The sequence below is a fragment of the Tetrao urogallus genome (assembly GCF_951394365.1).
Source record: "Tetrao urogallus genome assembly, chromosome: 7".
Classification (NCBI taxonomy): domain Eukaryota; kingdom Metazoa; phylum Chordata; class Aves; order Galliformes; family Phasianidae; genus Tetrao; species Tetrao urogallus.
In genome coordinates this window covers 16,667,106-16,692,885 of record NC_136820.1, presented here as the reverse complement: position 1 = coordinate 16,692,885, position 25,780 = coordinate 16,667,106, and the positions used below count along the sequence as shown (strand labels likewise).

Genomic DNA, 25,780 nt, shown 5'->3' with positions numbered 1-25,780 from the left:
TAGTTGTTTGTGGATAAGACATTTATCTGTCAGGAGGTTTATCTGCCTACTGCTCTCTTAAATTACTGTGATTTCCAGTGTAGTTAACTGCAGAGGTAGGTCACAAACAATTTGTTTTCAAGATGCTATACAGTCCACAAATGTTAAGTTCTTTAGTTCAAATCAATTGTAGGCACTCTAATGGAAAATGGGAATGGAAAATCTCTTCATGTAGTAGAATGCAGCTGAAGAAAGTAAATGGGAAAATTAAATGAGCAAAATTAGGGAGGAAGGAAGGAATAGAAAGGAGATACTGGAAAATAGAAAAGAAAAATAAACCAAAGAGGAAAGAAGTATCATTCTATCCTATGTGGAATAACAACAAACAAACAAAAAAAGCACATAAAACAGAAAACATCTGAACAAAAACCTCCTCCTCAAATGTAATAATCCAGAGGAATCCAGTGATTTATGATTATTTAGGAAGGCTGAATTCCATTTGTATGTAATTTACTCTGAGCACTGATTCTCAAGAACATATCAACTATAATTGTTTCTGTGTTTTGATTAGCTTTGAATTTTCTATTTACTTCAATTCTATTTTTCTGAATTTCTGGTGAAAGAACAGCTGCTAAAATTGCAAAATCTTTAATAATCAGGCCTGTGAACTGAGTATTAAACAGCCAGACTCATTCAAAATGCCTTTTATGTTGGTATACATTCAGGTCTGGCAGCGGCAGTTTCATCTAGACACAGATCTCTACAGAATCCATCAAAATTTGCATTACGTCCTTTCTTGTAAATAGGCTGCATTTGTGGTAAGGAAAGATGTGGCCTTGCTGTCCAAAGTCTCCTTAATTTTTTCATCTGTTAGTGTTTTACAGTATTAGAATAGTTGGATACCCACAGAAGTGGACAATCTGACAAACTCAGTCCTGGTGTCAGGGAAAATGTTGATTTAGTTACTGTTGTTTAGGACAAATAATTGGAATTCTTAAGAAAGGAACCAAGAGTTTATTAATTGTGTGGTTGCATAGGGGATCTCAGAAGACAGAAGAATTCCAAGGTAAACTTCATGTAATGCTTTGCTGCTTAATGACTGGAAATGTCATTTCATAAGCCAGTCGTAGAAATCTCTTATCTACTTGAATTAACTTTTAACAGTGAAAAATCTGTCTATTAATGCTCTGTTTTAGAAATGCCACTAGTGCTTCTGTTCACTTAGTCTTTATAAACTGTAAAAGCGTATTAATTTACAAATTTGTGCGTTTGATACTACTGTATTTTCTCCCTTAAATAGACACAGGTGTCAAGAAATAAAAATGCGTGTTTTTAATCTTGTCATATAATTGCAGATTGACAGCTGAATGTTGTTTGTCACCATTATTTTGTAGGAAGAGGAATTTTAAAAAGGAAGCAAAATCAAACTGAAAGTAGTAGGAAAATTAGTAGTGTAACTTCTGTTCAAAAATTGAATCAGCCAATTTACAAAAGAGAGAACGTCGAAGCTTAGAAACTGCATTTGTTGGCAGTAAAACTAACTGCAACCTGATAATCACCTTAGTTAACATTTTAGTTTTTCTCTTTGTTAACAGTATTATACTTCAATAAAATCAGCTCATTGTTAGATTTTAATTTTAAAATTATTGTTTCTCCTTGTGTCTGCACAGAAAATATTTTCTATGTGGTGCAAGTTATTATTATTCAAATCAGAATCTAGTTTGCCAGCTGCTGAGGAAAGAAGTGCTTAACTCAGTGGAAATACTTGTTTAAAAGTACAGAAGATTAATCTAAGTTCTCAGATTTTCATCTCTCCTAGAGTAAGATATATATATTACTGTCAAATGAGCTGCCCTGAAGATATACCAGAGTAACTGAGAGCATGGCAAATGAGATTTAAAGTGCATATATTTAAAGATGAAGAAGATTAACTTATTTTTGAAAGTAGAAAAACATATATAATGATTAAAATAACATCCATTCCTTCTCATTACACTCTTGTTTCCTCAAGGAATCAAGGACAGGAATTGTTGATGCATATCAAGTAATGGCTTTGCTTTATTTTCTTTAGTATGGTTTTCTCTTTTAGTTCTAAGTTTGAGTAGTAGAACCAAAATTTTTCCCTTTTATTTTAATACCATGTCTTTGGTGTTCATGCTTGTGACTGCAGAGAAACTTCACGAAAGGCCAAGGAGGTTTCACTAAACAAAATTTTATTAGGGCAACTGCACTGAAACTTTTCAGACAGACTCAACACCTGTCACACTGAGGTATTGTGGGTAAGGAAAGCATGCAGTTAACCATAAGTTGCTAATGCTGTCACGAAAATAACTTTTTTAGTGTGCATTATTACAGGCAGTATAAGTAGAGCCAACTTTCAAATTGCAGCAGTATTCAATCAAAGGTTTAAAACAACAACAAAACAAAACAAAGGAGATAATAGTAACACAGGGTGGTTCAGTACCAGTTCTCCCTACTCCTGCAGGAATCCTATGAAGGAGTGCAACTAGGCTTTACATCTCCAGTAAATAGATAGCTTTAGAGTTTCTATTTTAGCTATTACATTTTAGTTATGCTATCTTTGAATCATGGACAGCAGTATTTCATTTTGAGCAGATTAAAATCCTTAATGGTGAATTAGGTTCAGAAAATGCAGTTTTTTAAACTTTAAAAAAAAAAAAAAAAAAAAAAAATTAACATCTGATCTGGGCTTTTCTGGCCAGTAAAATGACTAAACTGTGCACACTGCACACCTGTACTAGGCAAAGGTACTGCACAGTGGTAAACTAAAACCCTTTAGATTAGCAAAAAGTGCATTTTAACAACTTCATCAAAATTCATGTATGCATACTCTGAGCTAAAATGCTGTTCATTCTGATTCTCTACAGATTAAAAACTATCAAGAGAACTAAGTTGGTTCAGAGACGTTTATTTTCACTATATTCATTATATAAACATATACTGCAGCTCTGGGATAGGGAGTAAAACTAATAATTGGGGCATAACTTTTTTTTTTTTCACCTTCTTCCAGGAAAACAAGATTTTGCTATGTAATAATCTGTTTCCCTTCCCCCAGAAATAAACTTGGGAACTTGCTGGGTGATTTAAGTAGTAAGTTTGTGCTGCAGGCCTGTGCAATATTCAATCTGAAGCTGTATAAAACCACTGAAGCCATTAGCTTGGCTCCAATCACAAGAGCAGCAGGTCTACTTGCTATACGCATTCCTCTCAGGGAAAGATGCTCTTCTGTTCCCCAATCCAAGTGCATGCCTCTGCAGGCTGGGAGAATGTGTTTTTCCTCTTTCTATAAGAATACAAAGCATATTAATGCAGGTAGGAGACCTGAAGAAGAAAAGGTGGAACTCACAGTTGTGTGTGACAGGAAGTGCTGTAGTGAAGCAGGAAGAAAACTGAAGTACTTTGGTTTAAGGAAAGGGATTATTGATACGTTCATCACAGTGGAGTGCAGTCAAGACATCAGTGACTAGCAACTATAAATCCCATAAAATCAGGTGTTAATTCTCAGAAACAATAATATTTAAATAGCTTCTATGGGAGACTCACTGTAATTCTTTTTCTTTGTGAATATTTTCAAATTTTAAAATGAAACAAAATGCAAACCCAAAGCAGCAGGTATTCAGGCACATCATCTTGCTTTCAATACAGGATTGGCTTGGGTGTTGTTTGGGTGAAAGCGTCAGGCAAATATCTTTGGCAAGATCAGCCACCTCTTAGTAATTCTGTGTTCCAAGGGATGAGGTGCTGAATGAAGAAGGGACGCATTTATCTCATGTGGAACACATTTTTTTGTCAATACAGTGCATACAAATGTTTTATAAATTGTATATTAATATTTTTATGAATGTACTCTGTCCACTTATTTCAGAGAGAGAAAATCTTTTAGGTAACAAAACATCTTAATTATAAAAAAAAAAAAAAAAAAAAAGTGTTGTCAAAATCAATACAAATCTCATGTGCATACCCATGAAGAATGTTTGGCTAGACACTGAATTTTAAGAAACAGCAAACCAACTATGTTGTATTTGGACATGAAGAAAAAATAGATATTTTCCTACTCTGCTTTCAGTTAAGAAAATTAAATGAGATTTAGTCCTTAATTTTACTATCTGATTAAGATTTGCTCAATTAACATCAGCTCCCACTTCCTCAAGTGTGGAATAACATAACTGAGAAGAGTGTATGAAAAATGTTGGGATGCTGGTAAGAAAAATGGAGCAAAAACTAATTAACAGAATTTAAAAATCTGAATTATTGCATACAAAATAGATGGGAATAGGAGCATTGTTGGGTTTAATCTAGACACATTTACTAATTGTATAAGAGTATGTTTTTAAACTGAAATCATTGCCTCTCTTTAAAAATGAAATTATTAAAATATATTGTTTCTTTCAACCTTTACTGATGCTGAAATTTGTCCGGATTGCTACCTTACTCAGTTTTTTACTGTAGGCGTAAAGCTGATAGAAGATTGTTTTTGTCATGTCTCTTGAAGACTGAGATAAGATCAAAGAGTTCAAACTCTGGACAAAGCTAATCATTCTATAAGAAAATCTAAGTGCGAGACAAAATATTTCAGGAACAAGAAGCATTGCTAAATTATTTGAAAGCAGAGGTTGATGTGATCATTTCATGCTTTGTGTAGTAAACTGAAAATTGAGAATATGTTAATTTCAGATCACTATTTAATTCAAGTTTGAGTAAAATTAGTATTTGTTCTACTTTAATTTACCAAGTCCAGTCCATCCCAGATGGGACTACCTCAAAAAAAAAAACAAAAACAAAAAAAAAACCAAAAAAAAAAAAACCATCCTTTTCTGGGAACTCAGATTACTTAAACAGTAGTGATACAATGAGGCTACGATACAATGAGTAAATGGATAAACAATAACTTTCCCAGTTGTTTAAAGCAGAGGACTTGTGTAATTGAAAGAAGTTGCATAGAGTGCCTCTGAAGAAGGAAATGTAGGGCATACAAAATACATTTTGCACCCCTAAATGACATTCATACTTTCCTTATCTATTTATTTACAAAAAATGTATGTGTGTGGGAGGGGGGAAATATGAAAACCCTTTCCTGAAATAACATCAGTGTATCATACTACTTTCTCATGCTGCAAAAAATAATATATTTGTTAATCCATTATTGAAGATGTATCCTGAGAAGAATAACAGCTTGGGAAATTTTTTTTTCATTTCCTTAATTGACTTTTCCCTGTATGCTGTTTTACATTTCCATTACTACATTATATGAAATGGTAAAATGAAATACCTTATTTTTATTAATAGTTGTTTCTTTTTTCATAAAGCCACAAAATATACTTAAAAATCCTTTTCCTTGAATATTTGATGTGTCATTTTAAACTGCTACATTTCATGTATGTTGTATTTGACTAACTGTTTTGAACTCATGCACTTCTAAAGCACGCATAAAGTCTTTTTTTAATTTTTGCTGCTTTTAAATTATAGTTTTGTCATAATGTAGGCAGTTTGACTATTTTTTAAGATGCTTGTTAAATGCTCTAATACACGGAGTCTAACAAAATGCAAAGAACTGATGTTACTGACAGAAGATGCCAACTCCACCAACTGATAATGAGGAATGAAACAAATAGTAACTAAAAAGGGAACGTGAACCATGTTTCAGAAATATGCCTCTCTATTTCTTCTTTCTGCTGGTACGAGAAGCAGTGGGTCTTGTATACTTTAGTGTTCAGGGCTTTAAAGGATGCAAAATTAAGGCTTTGGACTATCCATCCTTCCTAAGATCATCCTTTCCATCCTTTCTAAGATCAAGTTTTCCTGAAATGAGAGGTTCTTGAGTAACCCTCTGGAAGATCTATCTACCTAAGCTGAGGCTGAAAACTATTTGGAAGTCTTGTGAAAGTAAAAAGATAAAGGAAATACATCCTAGAACTCTTCTAAAATCAATGGGAAACTCTTATTTCTCTTCTGAATGAGTTCCAGTTTATTACTGTGTCAGATACTGGCCTGATATTTAGTGCTTGGATGAATGCATTGATGAGATAATTCATTTTTTTCCAGAGACATACTTCCTTTTTGGATCCTGCTGTGGCTTCATAAAATGACTCCCATGCGAGTCCATTTTAATATAGAAAACCGTACAGTAGAATTCAGATTCTGACATGTTTGTTAAAAGATGCTCCTTTTCTGTAATAGTGTCCTCCATCAAATCCCCAGGTTGATGGAAGATACAAAGAATCAACCAAGTAGATCTACCAATTGCTGACATTTAAGGGAAGAGATTCCATCTCCATCTCTGTTTTGCACTGATATTCTGCTCTCATTTACTGCAGGTTGCAGTCTGCTGATCCAGCAGGACTTCAACCCAAACTGTTTGTTGATTTTTATTTTTTTAAAAAGCATGTCTTTACTTGGATTAGTCAACTGAGTGGCACAAAATATGTGAAAGTGGAAAAACTTGCATAGAGAAGATCAGAAGATGGAAATAAAGGAAAGAGTAGGAAGTTTGTGATTGCGTTGAAGACTTAAAAGATATTAAGACTGCCTGGTATGCACAGAGGTTTCATATTGGAACCCATATTTAATCACACGCATTTATTTTAATGATAGAAGCTGATTCAGAGAGAAAGTAAGACAAGAAAGAGAGGGAATGAGAAGCAAAAAAGAGAACTCTCCCCACTGATAATCTGGAAATAACAGGCATGGGATTCCCAGAAAAGTTCTGGGGGTTTCTCCATTGCAGTGGTTGGCAACGAATAAGAAGTTTTTAAAACTTATTTTCTTATTGTGCTGTACACTTGTCATCAGGACCTGCTCTAAACCTCCCATTGGTTGCTCCCATTTATGGTACTAGTAGGATTGGTTGGGATATGTGAATTAGGTTGCAGTGATGTGTATTTTTTGCTTGTTAAGTATGTACATACATATATTTCTGGTTAACATGTAAGTCACCCTAAAAGTAATGCCTCCTATTTATTTTCACGGAAAATAAAAGAGATGTGAAGAGAACAGTAACACCATGTGATAGAACAAATTCTCAGCTATATTTCAACACAGTTACCACCGTTACCCTATGCACTTTGGACAGTGATGAGCAAGAGCTTACACACTGTGCTTTTAAAAATCTTCATGACCATTCAAAAAAATGGCTTCTACTTCATATCGCTGTCACTGCTGTCGTATTTTTACCTAGCAACTCTAGATTTTGTGAAGTTTTCATCCAAGACTGTCAGAGTTATTATTTCTACAGTAACTTCAGAAAGTTGCTTTATACTATTATACACGATATCTATAAAAACCCTATTTTTGAATATTGACAGATATGAGAAACTTCAAAATCAAGTGATTTTTTCCTATATTGCAGCATAGTCCAGGAGAGGTCTGACTCCCATTTCATAGACATCTTTTTATTAGAATAAAAACAACAAGAAGCAACCTTCTTTTCTCTTAACTCCTAAGAATTTCCAAATAAAGAATTAGTTCTTAAGTACCTCACATAAAAGTGCTCTTTGCCGTTTATTTGCAAGAATGAATGACATTGGCAGGGACAGATGTACTTACACAATGTATAGAGACTACCTATGTATGTGCACATAGTACTGAAGCATTCTTCTGATTCCTTTCATGGAGTATTTACTGATATTAATCAGTTGCTATTCCTTTAAGAGAGTGTTTAGTCTAGTTTAAACATAAATGAATGAAGTTTCCATAAGTTTTCAATATGATCAATGTAGGTGCTTCTTCTTATAAACCCCTTGGGGAAAATCACTTCTCACAATTCCTGTGGATGACTCCTGACCCAATACAGAGATTTCCTTGGCTAATGGGAAGTTCATAAATATCACTTTAGTAAAATCATAAAATCGCATAATTGTAGAATGGCTTGAGTTGGAAGGGATCTCAGGGATCACACATTTCTAATCTTCAAGCTATGGGCAGGGTTGCCACTTGCCAGATCAGACTGCCCAGGGACCCATCCAGCCCAGCCCTGAACATGGCCAAGGATGGAGGCATCCACAACTTCTCTGGACAGCCTATTCTGGCACCTCTTCACCTTCTCAGCAAAAAACATCCTCTTGACATCTAATGTAAATCTCACCTCCTTCAGTTTAAAACAATTTAAGGTGTGGTATTATGGTCACCAAAGTTACAGGAGTTTGAGAAGCACATGAAGATGTTTCTGCTGATGTCTAGGGTGCTGCTAGTTAAATTGTCCAACCAATTTAATATCTCTGTAAATTTTTACACTCAAAGCAATATCTAGAACAGTAGAGAACTTTCAATTTTTCTACAAACAGTTTTGTCATTCCCTGAATATACAAGGACTTTCTTTCTCACACAGCACTGTAATCATTAACAAGTATCCGCTGATGTTTGATTAAGGCATTCTCAATTTGCTTTAGTTTGGGCTTTGGCAAGACAAGCCAAGACCTCCACCTACTTCCCATAATAGTCCTGGCATTTGATTGCAGCATCTTTACATTTAATTCCTGTCAACCTAAGGCAGTATTGATGTTGTCTTGCAAGTACTATAGCAACTGTTTGGTTTTTTTTTTGTTGTTGTTTTTAAAGTTGTTTTTTTTTAAATGTAAAGCTTTTTGGTTGAGCACAATTATTATTTGTATGTTCTGACCAAGAAAACTGACAGAAAAATTACTCGGTTATTTATCATCACTGATGAGCTGCAGAACACTTGATAGATTATATTTTTCTAGGATTTAGGAGATTTAGGTTTTGGATCAATTACTGAAAATGTGATGTGCCCTCCTTTTCCTTCTGTTTTTCCCAGTTAGACATCTCACCTTAGATGTGAGCATTAGAGTATGGCCTTTGGTTTCTCAGACGTTCTCTCTCATTTTATCTATGAGATAGATCATTTTATCTATAAAGATAAACACGCTATATCTTATTTTCTCATCAGATTGTTGCTGCAGTTTTGTTGTTAGGCCCGTGTCCTTACCCTTTTCCCTTTCCTGGGGCATGGGTCCATGTGTACCCCCACACCACAAGCCACGGAACCAGGCTAAACCAGCCTTTAAAACACTGAAACCTACCTATTTATATCTGTATTACTCACTGCAAGTAAGTCACAGATGTCTGGACTTCACTGACTGCACTCCTTCTCTACCTAAAATCTGTACCATTGATGGTCCAACTTATGACCATTTTATGCCAATATTCTCCTCAAGCCTTTCAGGTTACCCAGACAGCTTCTTTGCTTATTAGAATGTTCTCTTAAATCAGTAGATCTAGCTCAGCTTAATTTATAACAATTTTTAACTGAGAGGTATCTTCATTATAAGTAGTTGCTTATGTCTACTTAAGGCATGTACTTTACTTTTCCTTTAAGGCTACTCTGCTTGTTTATTCAAAAAGTTTTTTTTCTTCAGTTTTCAGAGTTTTTTTTCCTCTGCATTTTTTTTTTTTATGGAGATCATTCTCATTTGGGAAACCCATTACAAATCTGGTTTCTTTTTAAGGTGATAATCTAATTGCATCTCCAACTGTAACTTCAACATTCCCTTCCAGTGCAAAAAAAAAAAAAAAAAAAAAAAGATTTTCTCTCAAGCTTTGCTCAAGAATACATCATTAGTGAGCCCCATTTTGAGTTTATTGGAATTATTTTGATTTAGGAGGAAACCACATTTGAGAAAGTGTAAGTGTCATTCTTCCTTACAGTCAGTAACTCAGTTTAAAATTCTAGATTTTCTGGAAAAGACGTTCTCTGGACACTGTTCATCAGTTTCTGAACCATCTCATAACATAACCTGTATGAATTTGCAGAAGAACATTCTTGGAACTTCATTTCCCACAGCATCATTTTCTATTAGCATTGCTTCTCTAAGAAAACTGAATGCACAAATTCTTGCAGTTTACGAAAACTCATTTCACTGGAACAGGAACATAGGTGTTTGCTTTCTCATTTCTTTAAAATTAACTCAAGGTTTTCCTTTAATTTTAGGGAATGAGAAAGGAGTGTATGAGCTGTATATAGGCTCTAACTAGTCACTTTTATCCAAGGAGCCTTGGTGCTGCATTGGTTTCTTAATATTAGTATAATGATTATAGAGAAAATTCAGTGCAGCAGCATTAATCATAAGCTAGCATGGAATTGTTATGAGAGTTGTAGGGAATTGTTAAAGCGATCATGAACACACCAGAACTTGAATAAGCTAACATGCATGAAAAGGCAATTCAAATTTGCTGTGAATAACAACTTCAGTTTAGAATATATATGAATTTATTCATGCTGCTTATTCAGAAAATATAACAATAACACATAAAACAGGTGGTAATTGAACACCCCTCATTTTTGACAAGAAAAAGATACTGTAGCAATTGGACAGATCAATATGATAGGAAAAGTTTTATAACAGAGGTGAGGTGACAGAAGGACCAGCAAGAAAGAGAGGTGCAGGGAAGCTTCACTAAGGAGGGATCTCTGGGAAGTGAGGTCTAAGAGATGTGGAGCCAGGCTCTACCCCTTCTGGTTGCATGGGTGAATTATCTTCACCAGAGATCCCAGTGCTGGCAAAGTCCTTTCCCCAGGTGCTCAATCAGTGGTTCAGGCCATGACTCAACAGTTCCCATACAGATACGGATACTGTTATTTGGGTATTCTGTATGTGGAAATGAAAATTGTGTAAGAACTGTGTGTTGTATGTGCAAGGCCAGATAGATGCATGTGTGATAGTGACAGAAGCAGTCACCACACACTGATGAATATCAATGGGTGTAATATATTTTTCACATGGAGGAATTTAATGACAGGCCTTTGCTTTGTGTGCACTCAATGTCAGACACTGTTCTGTCAGACTGTCCCTCTGCTGCCATTTTTCACAGAGCTACAAAATGTTGGGAAGGTTCAACCTCTACCGCTATACCATCCACCACTGAAATAATGAGCTAACATAATAAAATAGAAATATTACTTTCAGAGCAGCTCTTGTACAATTGCATAATGCAGGCTCTTGCTCATCACTGGTGAAAATGCATGTCTAATACATGTGACTAGGTTAAAAATATATATATTTTGTAGCTGAGAATGTGCTCTATCAAATAGTGTTATTGTTCTCTTTGTATCTGATGTAGTTTCCATGGAAATGAGACATTACTTTCAGAGTGACATGAAAATTCACTGAGATGTATATATGCATATATTTGTATGTACTATTTTTTCTTTTAAGTGAAAACTGTGAGATGTAACAGAATAAACACCTTTATTTCATTTTGATTCACCTAGATCTGATAAATCTTAACTCACAATAGTGATCCAGTTAACTTTGCTGAGATTTTCATGAGGGATTTTAGTAATTGGAAATATATCAGTTTTTATCTCAGTCATATTCAAAGTATAGTAGTTTGTAAACCTGCTTGAACTCTAATTAAACCTCACTTGTATCTAAATGTGCTGACATAAAACTAAATGCTTTCATATCCTATTTTATTCACTCAGGTATATTTAACAACTGTTAATGAGATCATGTTCTCTTTAGCAGCAGTTTGAACCTGAAATGAGAGTTCTCTTGTTAAGTTCCCTGTGGAGAAACTATGGAATCAAATTGATGTGTAATAACTTCTTTCACCTGGAATAACAGTGGACTTTTTCCAATTCTATAGTGTCTGTGTTAGCCTCTGGTTTGTGAATGTAACTTTCTGCATTGCTAGGGACTTACTTTCTTTTGTTATTTTCCCTTTATGTTTCATAAATAATATAATATGTAAAATTAGAATGCTAGTTGGCTGTGCTTGGTTGCACAAGTAGTCAGATAGATGTTATCCTCACTCCAAGAGAGGATGACATGCAGAAACCATCTGGAGTTTGATGGAAAAGAGCAGTTACAGGAACAGGGAAAGCACAACAATGAGATTCGTAGCAGACACAGCTATGCTATTAAAGCAGAAAACCTTTTTGTCTTTTTTCTTCTAAGTAAGATGACAGTAAGATTTATTAAGGGAGTGCTGAGTTTAAATGTTACACGGTGTCATTACAAACAGTCACGTAAATTGTGTGCATTAATTATGAGCAGAGAATTACATAATAACCTTTTCCTTTAATTATCTCAATTCTAAAACACTGTCATGGGATTTTTAACAAACCTGTCCCTCTGGTTTGTATAGCACATGATAAAAAAATTGGTGTTTCTTAGATTACAATTTTTGAGCATCTGAATAGTCATTGAAACAGGGCAACTCTGTGCCAGCATATGATTGAAAGTGAAGCTAACACAGTTCTTGTTCAGCTTGTTTAATTGTCCTTGAATTTATGCTGTGTATCTGGCAGAGATTTCTGGGAACCATATGAGTCTTCCGTTGATCAATGTCCTATCTACTTCAGTCTGTCCTATTTCCAAAGACAATACGTGCATGCAAGCTCCTAATATTCATTCTCCTTTCAAACTGTCATGTGAGAAAGTCATTTCATCTTTATAGAAAATTAATGTAAATGAATTGTAGCTGAAACAAATCTGTTTTAAAATTGTTCTGAATACTTGTGGAACATCTCTTTGGTATTCATCCATCTCTGCAGTCTTTTTATTAAAGGAAAACTTTAATTTGTAGTGTCTATGGAAAATGTTCTTCTTTAACATTTTTAAAAGCAGTCTTTATATGTCATACGCAGACTTGAATCTGCAACCATATATTTTTATCTGAAGCTAATACGTAAGTATTTTGAATAATTTTATCTACTTTGCACAAATATAGAGCGCTTGACAACACTTGAGTTGAGCTATTCGTGGTTTTGTCAGTCTATTCTGAAAGGGTCCATAAGACTCACAATTCATTTTTTCTGGAGAGGTATGGAATTTAACTTTGATATTTACTTATCTAAAAAAAATAATAATAATTAGGAAGTCCTTATGGTAGTATAATACTGTCACCTGATCATCAAATCCAACCAACTTAAATAACTTAATATTCATTACGTTATGATAATTCTAAGAAAGAACAGTATGGAATTGAATTTCTTGTTGCTATTACAGAAGTGTTGCAAGCAACATATGAATATATATGAAAACAGGAAAACTGCTATGTTTGTATCACCCACTGCAGCTCTCTTACTGTTTAAAGATAAGCAAAAGTGCTGGCTTCTAGTCTATACATTTCTGATAAATTCTAGTCTAAATAAAATTTCATTCTTCCTACTCTGAAACTTAAGATCTAGCAAGCACTGCAGAACATTGAACTAAATGCTTTGTTTGTTATTTGCGTGAAACTGAAGCTTGATTGATACATATTTTACCCTTGATTCTTGAGTGTTTTTGGTGTTGTTTTTTTTTTCAATGTGTTATGGTGCTTTATTTGCATTATCAATAGCAAGTGATATTAAAGATTCCAATTATGAAAAGCAAATAAATTACACACAAGAACATTTTAAGGTAAGTATGAGAAATTTTACTTTCTGTATTAAACAAACGATAATAATCTCTTAAAAATATTACTTAAGAATTCAGTAAAATGAAGATGACTATTGGACAAAAACGTGTTGCTTGATTATTAAATATGATAAGGAATTGCTTCAATAAATGATTTAAATATTTCTTTCAGTTTACTAGTTTATTAGTCAGGCATCATTAGTTACCAGATTTTAAATTCAACTTCAAAACAAAACAAAACCAAAAACCAAACAACAACAAAAAGAAAAACAGAACAGGAAGTTATCTGTGTTTTCCTAAAAGTAATTATTTTCTGTTATCTGTTATCAAAATGTGGAACAAAATTAGTCTCCCAAGCCTTACCAGATACTATCCAGATATTATTTCTTATTCTAGCCAGCTTTGGTCTTTAAAAAGTAAATTGTTTTCTGTTGCAAAAGTTAAACTTGCCAAAACTTTTTTTGGTTTTCTAGATGTAAATCGCAGAAGTTTGGCCATCTTAAGTTTTTCATAAAATAATATACTTCATAATGATATTCACTTTTACACACACAGAGCATCATTTCTATACTTTCTGTCCTTTCAGTGTTCCATGCTGTGTTTCTTGTATTTCAAACTTTAAATGATGATAGCAATTAAAGAACAAAACAAAACAAAAAAACAATCCTTTCCATTACATAAGTACATTTTAGACAATAAGAAATTGATGAGTAAATTAATTTAGCTACAAATGTGCTTGGGGTGTAGGATCTGCAGGTCTTACACTGTAACGCTATCATTAAATTGCAGTGCAAGCATATGATTTTATTTATTCTGGCAGTGTGGGGATTTAATTTTGTGTTGATGGGGGAAGCAGTATGTCAGTGCATGGCTGGTAATGATATTTCCTCCCTAGTTAGGTAAATAAAAATGACAGGTAAAGTCAAGTACTGTACTGAACTAGAATGTGTTTTTAAAATATGTATTTGGTAAAGGAGCAACATCTATTTTATTTTAACAGTCATTTATTGAAAGACTTTAATTATATTTGAGCAAAAAGTGAGTAACAGACATTGTCTAATGAGCAAATAAATCACTTCATAAACTTAAGTATTGTCTTAAAAACACTGAACAACATCAGCCTTAATATTTAATTCCCTGAGGAATTAAAGAGTAACAGAGCTGAATCTGATGGATGTAGAACACTTGTTCTGCAAGTCTGCAAAAGATTAATTTTTGTGCTATTTTATTTATGCACCCTGTATGTTCCCTCCCCATTCGTGAATAATATCCCTCTATGGAGATAGGGCATAGCAATCTGATTTATTTCATGAAAATGTACCTTTTATTTTTTCTGTTCAAATTTATGCATATTTATCAATTTACACTCAGTTAGTTACTAGTATTTTCCCTTAATACACGTGCAAATCATATGCATATAATTTGAAAGTATGAGCAATATCTGTCTTGGGACTAGGCTGTTCTTGGTAGCAAGCTCTAAGGTAAATATTCCTGAATAAACAATAGACAAAAAATATTCTTTCTGTCCTCATTGTGAAGTGTAGACAGATTCCTTCTTTCTTCTAAGAACTTCTCTAGAAAATGGCTCTGTGCTAATTGAAAAATAATGTACAGTGCTACAGCTTTAGATGTAAGTTGAGGAAGAGTGTTTATGGCACAACAAAGACACTTCCACAGGGTATGGAAATGAATCATTATTCTGCAAACTTTGTGTAAAGATTTGAACTGAAATTAAAAATTCCTTTTTTGGTGACTGATATCCATGTCAAAATATCATTCTTGAATTTATAGTAAGTTAGTTGCATTTTAAATGCGCCCTTGAACAGTATAAAATGCATTAAGGTTTGACAGAACTGTGACTCCCTTGTGCCATATGAGAAAAGAATAATGAAGCTCTGGGAAGATGGGGCTTTTGAATAAAATCTTTCCCCTTCCTCCTCAAAAAAAGTCTAAACAAAAGTCTAAAAAGATTTCATGTAGCCCCATAACATATCTTGCCCTAATTTTAAGGATTCCCTTGCAAAATTACATGAATGAAATTAATTTGAGTGTTGCTGAAATACATTTTGAACATATTTAGCTTTTTTTAAGTTAATCTACCTGTATCTGCTCAGCCTGGGGAAGAATCGGAGAGGAAGCATAATGTAGCACCTTCAAAACTTCATCATCGTTCTGCTCAAGTGTTGTTTGGATGTGCTAATACCCATCATGGTGTTAATTAATTATTGCTTAAGGATCTAGTGAGGCTTGATAGTACATGAGAAAACATCATGTTTTCAGACAGATGGGACTTTTTTTAATATGTACATCTATTTGTGTCTTCCTACAAAGCTGAAAGAGGTATTATGCCAATAGACACTGACTTCAGACAGTAATTCATGTTTTACTTTTATATTCTTCTACAGATAGTAACTTCATCCTTGCAAATGCTCAGGTGGCTAAGGGATTCCCTATTGTTTACTGCTCAGATGGCTTCTGTGATCTTGCTGGATTTGCACGAACTGAAGTCATGCAGAAGAGCTGCAGCTGTAAATTTTTACTTGGTGCTGAAACAAATGAGCAGATGATCCTTCAGATTGAGAAATCCTTGGAAGAAAAAGTAGAATTCAAAGGAGAAATCATGTTCTATAAAAAGAATGGTAAGTTTTTCTTTCCTGTCTTGGCATTAACTTGTATAAATATATATTACACATTTCTATTTAGATATTTTGTATGTCTGTAATCAGACCTACAGGAACAGATTTGAATGCATTTGGGTACACATGTCATTATATTTCTAATATTACTGATTTTATGTACCAGTATATCAACTGATATGTCAGCTGTCTGACAAGTAATTAAGATGTGCAGAAGAATAAATTCAGGGCCCTGTACTGTATTGTGAGACACTGCATATCAGTGCTCAGACCCTGTGTTTTCTTACATTGAAATCCTGATACCTTACTGCTGAAACCCTAATTCAAAAATTAACATTCACCACAATGTAAGCAGTATGTAAATATTTCAGTTCAATAAGTAAAATGCTCAGAATTTTGACTGATCCAAATGATGAATACAATAACAGCTTTTATAAAAAGCAGGTAAGTACTATAATGTAGAGTTATATTTATGTACGTATTGCCACATAAAAGATTTTGAGCCTTGAGCAACTCCACAGACTTCAGTAAATTTTGAGATGCAGTGCCGAAGCTTTCGCTCCTATAATAGGGCATTTATTAGAATGCTTTGCATATAATGGGCAGAGTGAGCCTTAGAAGAAAGCACCTCATGGTGTACACTCATTAGTTTGCTTCATCATCATTTCTTTCAATGTACCTGTTCTGTAAGTGTTGAAAGTGTCATTATTCATATGATCTTTGAACTGTGCTGCTGGCCAACGATGACTTTAAGCGTGAGATGCTGATAGGATTGTAACCACCCCAATGGAGTAGTTTTCCAGTATACTTGATGATCCAAAGCTTAGTAGATTCGCTGGTCCTCACTGAGTATTACCTTATGTTCTATTATGAGGCTAGAATTTCTAGAGATATGTTAAGGCCTTGTATTTTCCTCTTAGATCCTGTTTATGTCTTTGCTAATGATACATTACCCCCTCAAATGTTATTATAACGTTACAGTATATAATATTATAACATTAAATATTTTTAATGGTTCTTTTCTAAAACTAATAGGTATATAGTATCAAGAAAGTAGGCAGTGATTTAGAGTGTTAGGTGAAAGCAGCCTCTTACTCTGACTAATACAAAAGATGTAACTGTTGCTTACTTGGTTTGTGTTCATGTCCATGTTCATGTATTTTTCACAGTGTGAAAGTTATTTTGAAGATGCTTTCTTTGTTTTTTGTTTGTTTTGTTCAATAGAGGGAGAGATTCATAGCTCCTAGAACTCATTAGCTTATGTTTTTCAGGAAGATGATTATAAAAAATATTTTCTAATCTGTACATCATGTCTGAATTTAGGAAAAGAAGATCTTATTCCAGAAACATAAGGGTGGCTCTTGTTTTGTAATGATGGCTGGGCACATTGAGAAGATATTTCAATGAATGTACACAAAAGAAGCATAGCTAACGTATTCATTTCACTGGCTTGTTTCTGCAGGAAAATTGTGATTCCTTTGCACTGCAAGAGATGCTTAAAACATTTAGTAGGTATGATTAATACAGGTACAAAGAAATTTCAGGTCAATTTGCTTAGCAATTAAGCTTCTGAAACATAGATAAATAGGATAAAATAAATCCCACAATCCATTCTAGTTACATCCTTGTGTATAATTTGTCTGGAAGCCATTCTGAGACTTATTCTGATTATGAATAAATTTATCTGAGCTCCTATTGTATTTTTTTTCTCATGAATTTCTATGCTATCGGAAGAAGAAATTAGTAGGTATTAATGTAACATGAGACTATTCTTGAATAAAAGCAAAATATATCTCAAAAAATATTCCTTTTTTTTTTTTTTCAACAGATCTTCATAGTGCAGACATTGAATTTGGTAAATCATACATTTTAGCTGAATGATTTAAGTTTTTTCACAGTAGAAATTGAAACTCTGAAGCAGTTAGATTTATTTGATATTGATAGGGAGGAAAAAAAATAATACTTACATACATGTCTAAACAATGTTTTAAGGCATAAGTACTTTGAGACTAAAGGCCCCACGATGAATGGATATTCTTTAGTCTTACCACATACTGAAAATAATTTTTAAAAGGGGTAGTGCCCAGTGTAATACTAGGAGCAAATATCAATGGGAGGCAAGAAAATAGTAATGTCTGAGTGGCATAGTGTAACATGTCAGTGTTCTGTTATGACCTTAGGGTGTCATTTTGAAGCCAGGTGTCTGACTTTAGTCCACCGTTCAGGTACAACCCTACTCTATAGGCCTAGCTACAAGATCAAATAAAAACTGTCAGGGATAACAACAGATTTGGAGACAATTCTGAGCTTACTGAATTGACTGAAACATCCCTGAGCGTATGCCTTTTAAACTTAATAATGAGCACAATAGGAGGATAAGAAAGTATTATGAGAGACTAGCATGTATGTACAAAAGAGCTTATTCCTGTTTTCCTTCTGGATTTGGTCTAAAATGTAGACACTAGAACTTTGTAAATAAAAACAGATTTTTTTTAATTATGTGTGCATGTCATTGCATGGAAAACAAATGAAAATTTTCAAAGTTGAATATGTGTTGATTTTTTTTTTAATAACCACACTTTTCAACATTTTCAGTTTGATTTCAACTCAATTTAAAACTGATTTAGTTTTTATCATTAAATTAGGTTTTTCATTCTGAACACGTAGTGACTCAAGTTTGGGACTTAAAGATCTAACTAGTTTTCAACTGAATTTAATAAGTTTAAGTATAGAGCCTTTAACAGTTACTTATCTCTAGGAACTGCAATAGCACTTCTGCTCAGAAATTGTTAGGAAAATGAGTGCTTATACCTATAGCAACTCTAGCATTCCACGTGCAGTTTCATAGGAGTTCCAGACTGTGGTGAGTAAAACAAGCCTGCAAGAAGTTGGGTAGGGAGCTGAGTAAGGTGGGGAAAAAAATACAACTTTTTATTGTCTTGATCATTTGGTTTGGGTTCATAACAGGAAGGTGATCTTTACTCATTTTACTCTCACCTAACTAGAAAACAATCCTCCTTGAACTGTGACTTTTCTCTGTATATTCCTCTTTTGTCATTCTGGCAAATCTTCATAATAGCATAAAATGGTTGTGCCTTCCCATGCTGACTAGTTTCTGCCTATTAGAAAAGAGCAGTGATAGAATTGTTGACAACAGCTTCAGACAGAGATGTCTTTTGGAAATTCCACTCAACACATAACTTTCATTGTAATTTTAAAATACATTTCAGTTTTTTATTCAGTTTCAAATTTTTACATTTTAGTTGCAGTGCTTTCAGCAGCAAACAGGAAAAGTACGTTTTAAAGACAAGAAATTCTGATTGTTGCCTTCTTCTGAAAATTTTAAATGGTATATATTTTGAGTCATTTTTTAAATATAATTAACTCTTACTATTTCTATATTTTCTTCAAAACATCTGCAACAAATTGCCAATTATTACAACAGAAATGCAAAATAACTTCTTTAAATTCCAGTAGCTTGTGAGAAAAAATCTCTCTCCTTGTGTCTCCATTCTAAATCTGAAAGCAGATGGACACTTCACTAAAGAACTACATTTAAACAACCCCTTCTTTTTCTCCCTGACAGACCACTGAAAAATTTATCAACAGCAAGTACGTATAGTTAAATAAGGTCTTCATGATTCCCCAAACTGAAGTACGAACAAGAAGCAAATTGGATTCTTTCAATTTCTGTTACAGCCTAAGAGGATGCTACAACAAGCCTTATAATCACTGGCTTAGTCCACTTTAAGCTGTCCTTCCTCAGCTGCTGAGAAGGTTATATCTTGGTTCCATTTCAACACATCAACCTAATTTCCTACCTCAGAATCAGTCTATAGCCTTTTAAAAGGTGTCTGTTCTTACAGGTGCTCTCTTGTGACTCTTGTAATCCTACAATCTTCTTTCATAGAAAAGAAATTTGGTCTTGTGAATATGTAATTTGTGTGAAGCACTATGTAATCAGCAATGTCTACTTTTGATTTATGGACTTCTGAGAGATTGCAGTGTGGTGTCAGTTGTGTCTGTGCCCTGCTAGCCAGCAACAGGGCTGGTGTTTCTGGATAATTGAAAATCCCTGCTGTAATAGGAATGGAGCAAGTAGGTGTTGCTGGAATCACCATTACAAGTTGCCTTAGGACATGACAGCATGATGAGTTGTCTTCATCACAGAGACTCAGGACATGGTGTTGTCTCCTGCCTGTAAATTCATTTAAGCACTTCCTGAGATGTGTCAGGCTTTGTAGCTTCTGTCTTCTAAGGGTGTGGTAAATCAGTCATAAAATCAAAAAGATGCAAAACTATTCTCAATTATTTATTCCAAGACTCAGTGCAATTAAACCAGGATATTTTCTTATTAGTGTTTCAAAAATTCTGTGCTCTTGTCTAAAAGACAGCTCTGATTCCACTCTCATGAGTGGAATAGGAATGTAGAAAGAGCAAAAGCCACACTAAGTTACTGGATACCATTGGGCAAAAAGTCGTTTGAAGTCAAGGGAGTAACAGTGTTCTCAGATGAGCAGCAATCATATTCACAGGCAAATGAAACAAGCCTTAATACAAGACATCATCTGTAGCCTCTGCTATACTTGAGTGTACTTGAATAAGATGGTTATGGAGGTCAAAGACTGCACACAGTAATTGTATTTGTTACATGATCTACATTAACCAAAGAAAGATTTTTTGGGGGTAGTATAAGCATAATTTTATTTAAAAATAAAGAAAATTAATAAATTTTAAAGAAATGTAAGGAAAGTGAGTTTTCCTTGAAATTATTTTTTTTTAATGCTTTTATTTTGTACAAAAACTATTGTGGTCTTTGCAGAAATTGTATCTTTTTTTTTCATCATGAAGTTTAAAGATCTAAATTTAATTAGTGTCTGAAAATAACCTGTTTTCAGACAGAATACTTTATCACTCTGAAACATAAGAGTTGAACAGTATGTTTTTAATATGAACTAACTTTCTGCTTTAGCGGTCTCTTGAATTGCTTTTGGGAAACATAAAGCCTGGCAGATAGAGAAGAGGCATTTATTAGTCTTCTTTGGTTGAAGAAAATTAAAACTTTCTGTGTAGAAACATCAATTTTTTACTGATGTCTTGTTGCTAATGTGCAGGAAGTCCCAAGAAAGTTGTTTGTAGGACAGTTCCTAGCAAAGTGACCTCAGCACTGCTCTACTTTAGAATGTGGCCTAAAAATAAGCCAGTTGAAATCGTTTGTGGTTGATTTGCTCACATTATCTAAAATATAATACAAAGTACAGGACAGATGGGGGAAAACGTAAAAGGCAAGCAACACTGAGAAATGAATCTGATGGTAGTATCTAATAGCAATTGCATGACTCTTAATCAATAGCTGGTACATTTATATAAGCATCTTTTTTCTTTTTTTTCTTTCTCCTTTCTATGTAACTCAATAATAAGGTGGTAGGAAATATCAGTGATTTTAGGGAAGCCTTTCTTTTAAAAAGAAGTGTACTTGTGCATAGAAACCACGTGCTTATTTTCCTCTGTTTTCAAAAGAACAGAATTTTAGCTCCTTTTCTCTGCTAACATTTCATATAGCCTTGAAGTATGTGGACTTTACAGAGAATTTCAGCTTTGCTGTGAGAGCAACAGAAGGGGAGGATGAGGCAGGTGTCAGTACTCTGGCACATACTGCAGAAAATTGGGTGACACCATCATTGAAAGTCTGTGAGGAGATAAAAACAAGGAATGAGCTTCAGTTAGAAGGAAAAAAAAAAAAAGGAGGGAGGGGCAGAAAAATCCCACGTGTTATCTGGAACATCTGAGACATTTTGCTGTAATTTAAAGAGACTTCAACAAAACCGCTGCTGTTTACTGACAGTGCTGAGACTGTTTCAGTGGCACTTGTCATGACATTGGCTAATAGCTTTTTTTCAATAGCAGTATGATTTATTAAAAGCATACTTATGCTCCAAGAAAAGATTTGTTCTCCCAGAAGCATGTTGATAAGTAAATAAATCTATGTAAGAGTTTCCTGCTGCTTATTGCATTGTTACAAAGTGATAGGCCTCTTATTGCTTATAGATGCTTACAGATTAGTGTTTCCACATAGGCACTCTGGGCTTCCAGATTTGAATGGTTATGCTGTATGCACTTCTTATTTTTATTCTGTTAGGATATAGTTCTTTATGCCACCTTTTACACATTCATTTTAAGAAGAAATTTAAGTATTTATCTTGTTGCAAGATCCTGGATTCAAACAACTTGCTCTTCAAATTTTCTCGTATTTTAAATCAGATTCAGCAAAACTTGGCTTCTGTTCCCGAGCTTTGAAATGAATTAGGTTGTTGTTTGATTAAAGAAAAAAGTACCATCCTTCCTGATGTCTCCTGCCTCCCATGTGCTGACATTTTTCTAATTTTTTTTCACGATCTTCAAAAGCTTTTATTGGATCGTGCTGCAGAATGTAATTGCTACCTCTTCTGTTTAGAATTTCATTGAATTCTTGCAGCAGCTTTACAGGTTTTTTTTTTTGTTGTTGTTTTTTGTTTGTTTGTTTTTGAATAATGGCAAGTGTCTCATGGTTAGCACTGTCTATTGAACCCCATTACTGCTTTGGCTAGGGGAATTGCAGAAGCAGTATGATTTTATAGAGCAGTTAAGAAAAGGTTATAGTCTACGCTTTCCAAATTGCAGGGCTGCTGTAATTCTTCTCAATGTGCAAGCGTAGATTCTGTTTACAGCATGTGCTCACATGGATTCAAATAGTGTACAGGGAAGATTAATCCTCTCTACAGCATTACATAATTCTACAATGTGTGTTTCAAAGCCCTTCTGCACAAACCCCTGAAACTGGCAGAAGGGTGATATTAATCCAGACCTGTGACTCAACTCTTTAGCAGATCCCAGTCTTGTCCCCCTCCTTCTAGATAGGTACTTGTGAGAACAAAGTCAAGAGTAAGTTAAAATTCTTGAATTATAGTCTCAGCAGAAAATCCTCAGACATGATTTAAACTGTCGATGAATATTTACAGAACAAAAATAAACAACCTATCAGTGTGCCCCCATGGTCAAGAAAGCCAAAGGTATCCACTGGAACAGGTTGCGAAAGGAGGTTTGAAAGGAGGTTGTGGATGCCCTGTTCCTAGATGCATTAAAGGCCAAGCTGGATGTGGTTCTGGCAGCCTGGTCTGGTGGTTGGCAACCCTGAGCATAGCAGGAGGATTGAAACTAGAAGATCTTTGAGGTCCTTTTCAACCCAGGCCATTCTATAATTCTGTGATACTGGAGTCCATAAACATACACTCCTCAGTAGGCTAAAAGAAATCATATTTACTACTGTACTTGAATCCACATTTTGAACAGTGAACTCTTTATTCCTTTTGGATCTTAGCACTGTGGGTCATAAACACAGTTCTAACAGTAGATTTCAAAAAAACAATAATCAAGGGAAAGTAGACTTTCCTCATTTAGGGATTGTGCAACTCAAAACAATGAAAAAAAAAACCAGATATTATCTGAAGAGAGTAAAGACTAGACTCCTCAGGGAGGATTGAGCATGACATTTTCTGAAACAGTTCACTGAAAGAAATGGAAGAAAACATATTTTGTTTGGATTTTTTTCTTTCAGAGTATGCTGGCTAAATATATTGTATGATTAGACTTATAACAAGTCTAACAAGGAAGTATTACTTTTCAAAAAGGGTGGTCAGACACTGGAATGGACTGCCAAGGCAGGTGGTGAAGTCACCGACCCTGGGGGTGTTCAAGGAAAGGCTGGATGTTGTGTTGAGGGACATGGTTTAGTGGGAGCTATTGGGAATAGGTGAACGGTTGGACTGGATGATCTTTTAAGTCTTTTCCAACCTTGGTGATTCTATGATTCTATAACTATTACCAAATAAGGTAGCAAGAATGTTTTAAGGCAAGATTTTAGCACTTTATCTATTGGAAAATTAATTATATAACTGCATTTCCTTTATACAATTGTATAAACTGCTTTTCCTAGGAGTTAGCTGACAAAAGTAAAATACCTTGTAGTATTACAAGTACAACAGCGTAACGATCAGCGGCAGGAAAATAAGTTGCAGACTGCTAGTATTAATGCTAGTATTACTGATGCCTTTTACATTTAAACAACTGGTTTCCTTGGCTTCATTGAATTTTTAGATAATCCTGTGTATTTTGCTAATTTTTATAAATGTAATCTGGTAAATGTATTACATCAAAAAAGTACTTATCTTCTTAAATGCATTTTTCTTTTCTAATCTGGATAGAGATAGGGAAAGGAAATTAGAGCAGACAAAAAGTAAGTAGCACACATAAGGATAATGAATGTCACACGGGTTTAATGGGCACTGCTTAGTTTCTCTGCTTTTGCTCAATGAAATTGCAAATGTAACTAGAGGATTTTGAAACAAAGAATTTCTTTAAGTAGGAAATGTTGTAGAAGGTAGATATAAAAGGAGAGATAGGAAAGCTGAGTAAACAAAGCCAAATGTAGTTCATAAATTGGCATAAAATCTGTACAGCATACTGTACTGGGGGCTGCATATAAATAAACAAGTAAATAAAATTTAGAGAACATCAAGACTGGAAAAGTCATGTACTCAGACTAGGAGCAGACAAGACAAAGATGCTCTCCATATAAATAAATTCAGACTTTGACATGGTGAAGTAAGTCTTTCTCTGCCTAAAACAGTAAGTTTGCAGCAACACAAAGATTGGAGGTTTCTCTCTTGTGGAGTGTTTACTTGGAAAATGAACATTCTTTCCCTTTCCTCCTCATGGGAATAATGGCAGAAGAGTTGGAGATGCTGAGAAATATCACATGAATAACCCAGTTCCCTGGGAACGGGCACTTAAGGAGGGAGGAGAAAACATGGGGAAAAGTCTTTCATATTTTCTCGTGAGATTGATAAATTTAAGAGACTTCATATGTATTCTATCACCTGTACACAGTTGTGCAGGGATATCTTTAATGGAAGTTTCTAAATCACTAAGTGGCTCTACACAATTAATTGTTATATATTTATTCATAGGGAACCGTATTTTTTTTACTTTGTTTTTAAACTATTTTACCAATTACATTCAATCTACGAAGGTCTTGGGATTTCTCAGCATTCTGGTTTGAGATTTTTTGAAATAGATTAAATTGACTCTTAAAAGTTTCAAGGAGAGCTTCTTGGCCTTGTGTTCTTGAACTTTTTTCTACTGCCATTCAAGTGTTAGTAAAAACCATCAGTGACTATATGTGTCAATTACCTGATATCCCATATGTCTTCTTGTTAGTTTTCTTGCAACATTGTCAGACCAAAGTCTGTCACCAGGATATCGTACATAAGCTGCCATCAACAGTAGCGTAATCTAAGGAAAAATTAATTGATTTTTTTTTTAGTACTTGCATGCCATTTCAGAAAAAAACATATGGAGAATAATGAAATGCTTATTTGCTTAAAGTAGCAAAACCTTGTATTAACTGTTTTAATTGATTAGCGTCAAAGTTTTGGTACTTAAAAGAGAAAAAGTGCTCTAATTACAGCTCTGCTTTCTCTTTCATCTACATTTCCTTCCTTTTTAGTTCAATCACCTTTTTTAAAAGAATTGTTTCCTTTTCTCTCTTCAACAAAATTCTGACACCTTGTCAAAACGACAAAACATTCAAAACAAAATGTTGTCAGTGATGCTGGAATATTTGGATGAACTAACCAAAGAGCCACCTTAGTTTCCCCATACAAAGTCTTTGGCATTCTGCTGTCAGTTGTGGAGTGACAGCCACCTTCTGTGGTGGAAAAGGGAAAATGATCCTGCTAAAAACTTCTC

At 34.3% G+C, this 25,780-nt stretch overlaps 1 protein-coding gene across 1 annotated transcript in view; it reads left to right on the top strand.

Annotated features, from left to right (window-relative positions):
• KCNH8 (potassium voltage-gated channel subfamily H member 8) overlaps positions 1–25,780 on the top strand; it is a gene marked incomplete at both ends in the record, with an annotated part of 154,193 nt that overhangs the window by 38,477 nt on the left and 89,936 nt on the right. The window contains one exon of the mRNA XM_079538695.1: positions 15,764–15,997. Coding sequence (XP_079394821.1) covers positions 15,764–15,997 — 234 coding nt within the window. The remainder of the gene's footprint in view (positions 1–15,763; positions 15,998–25,780) is intronic.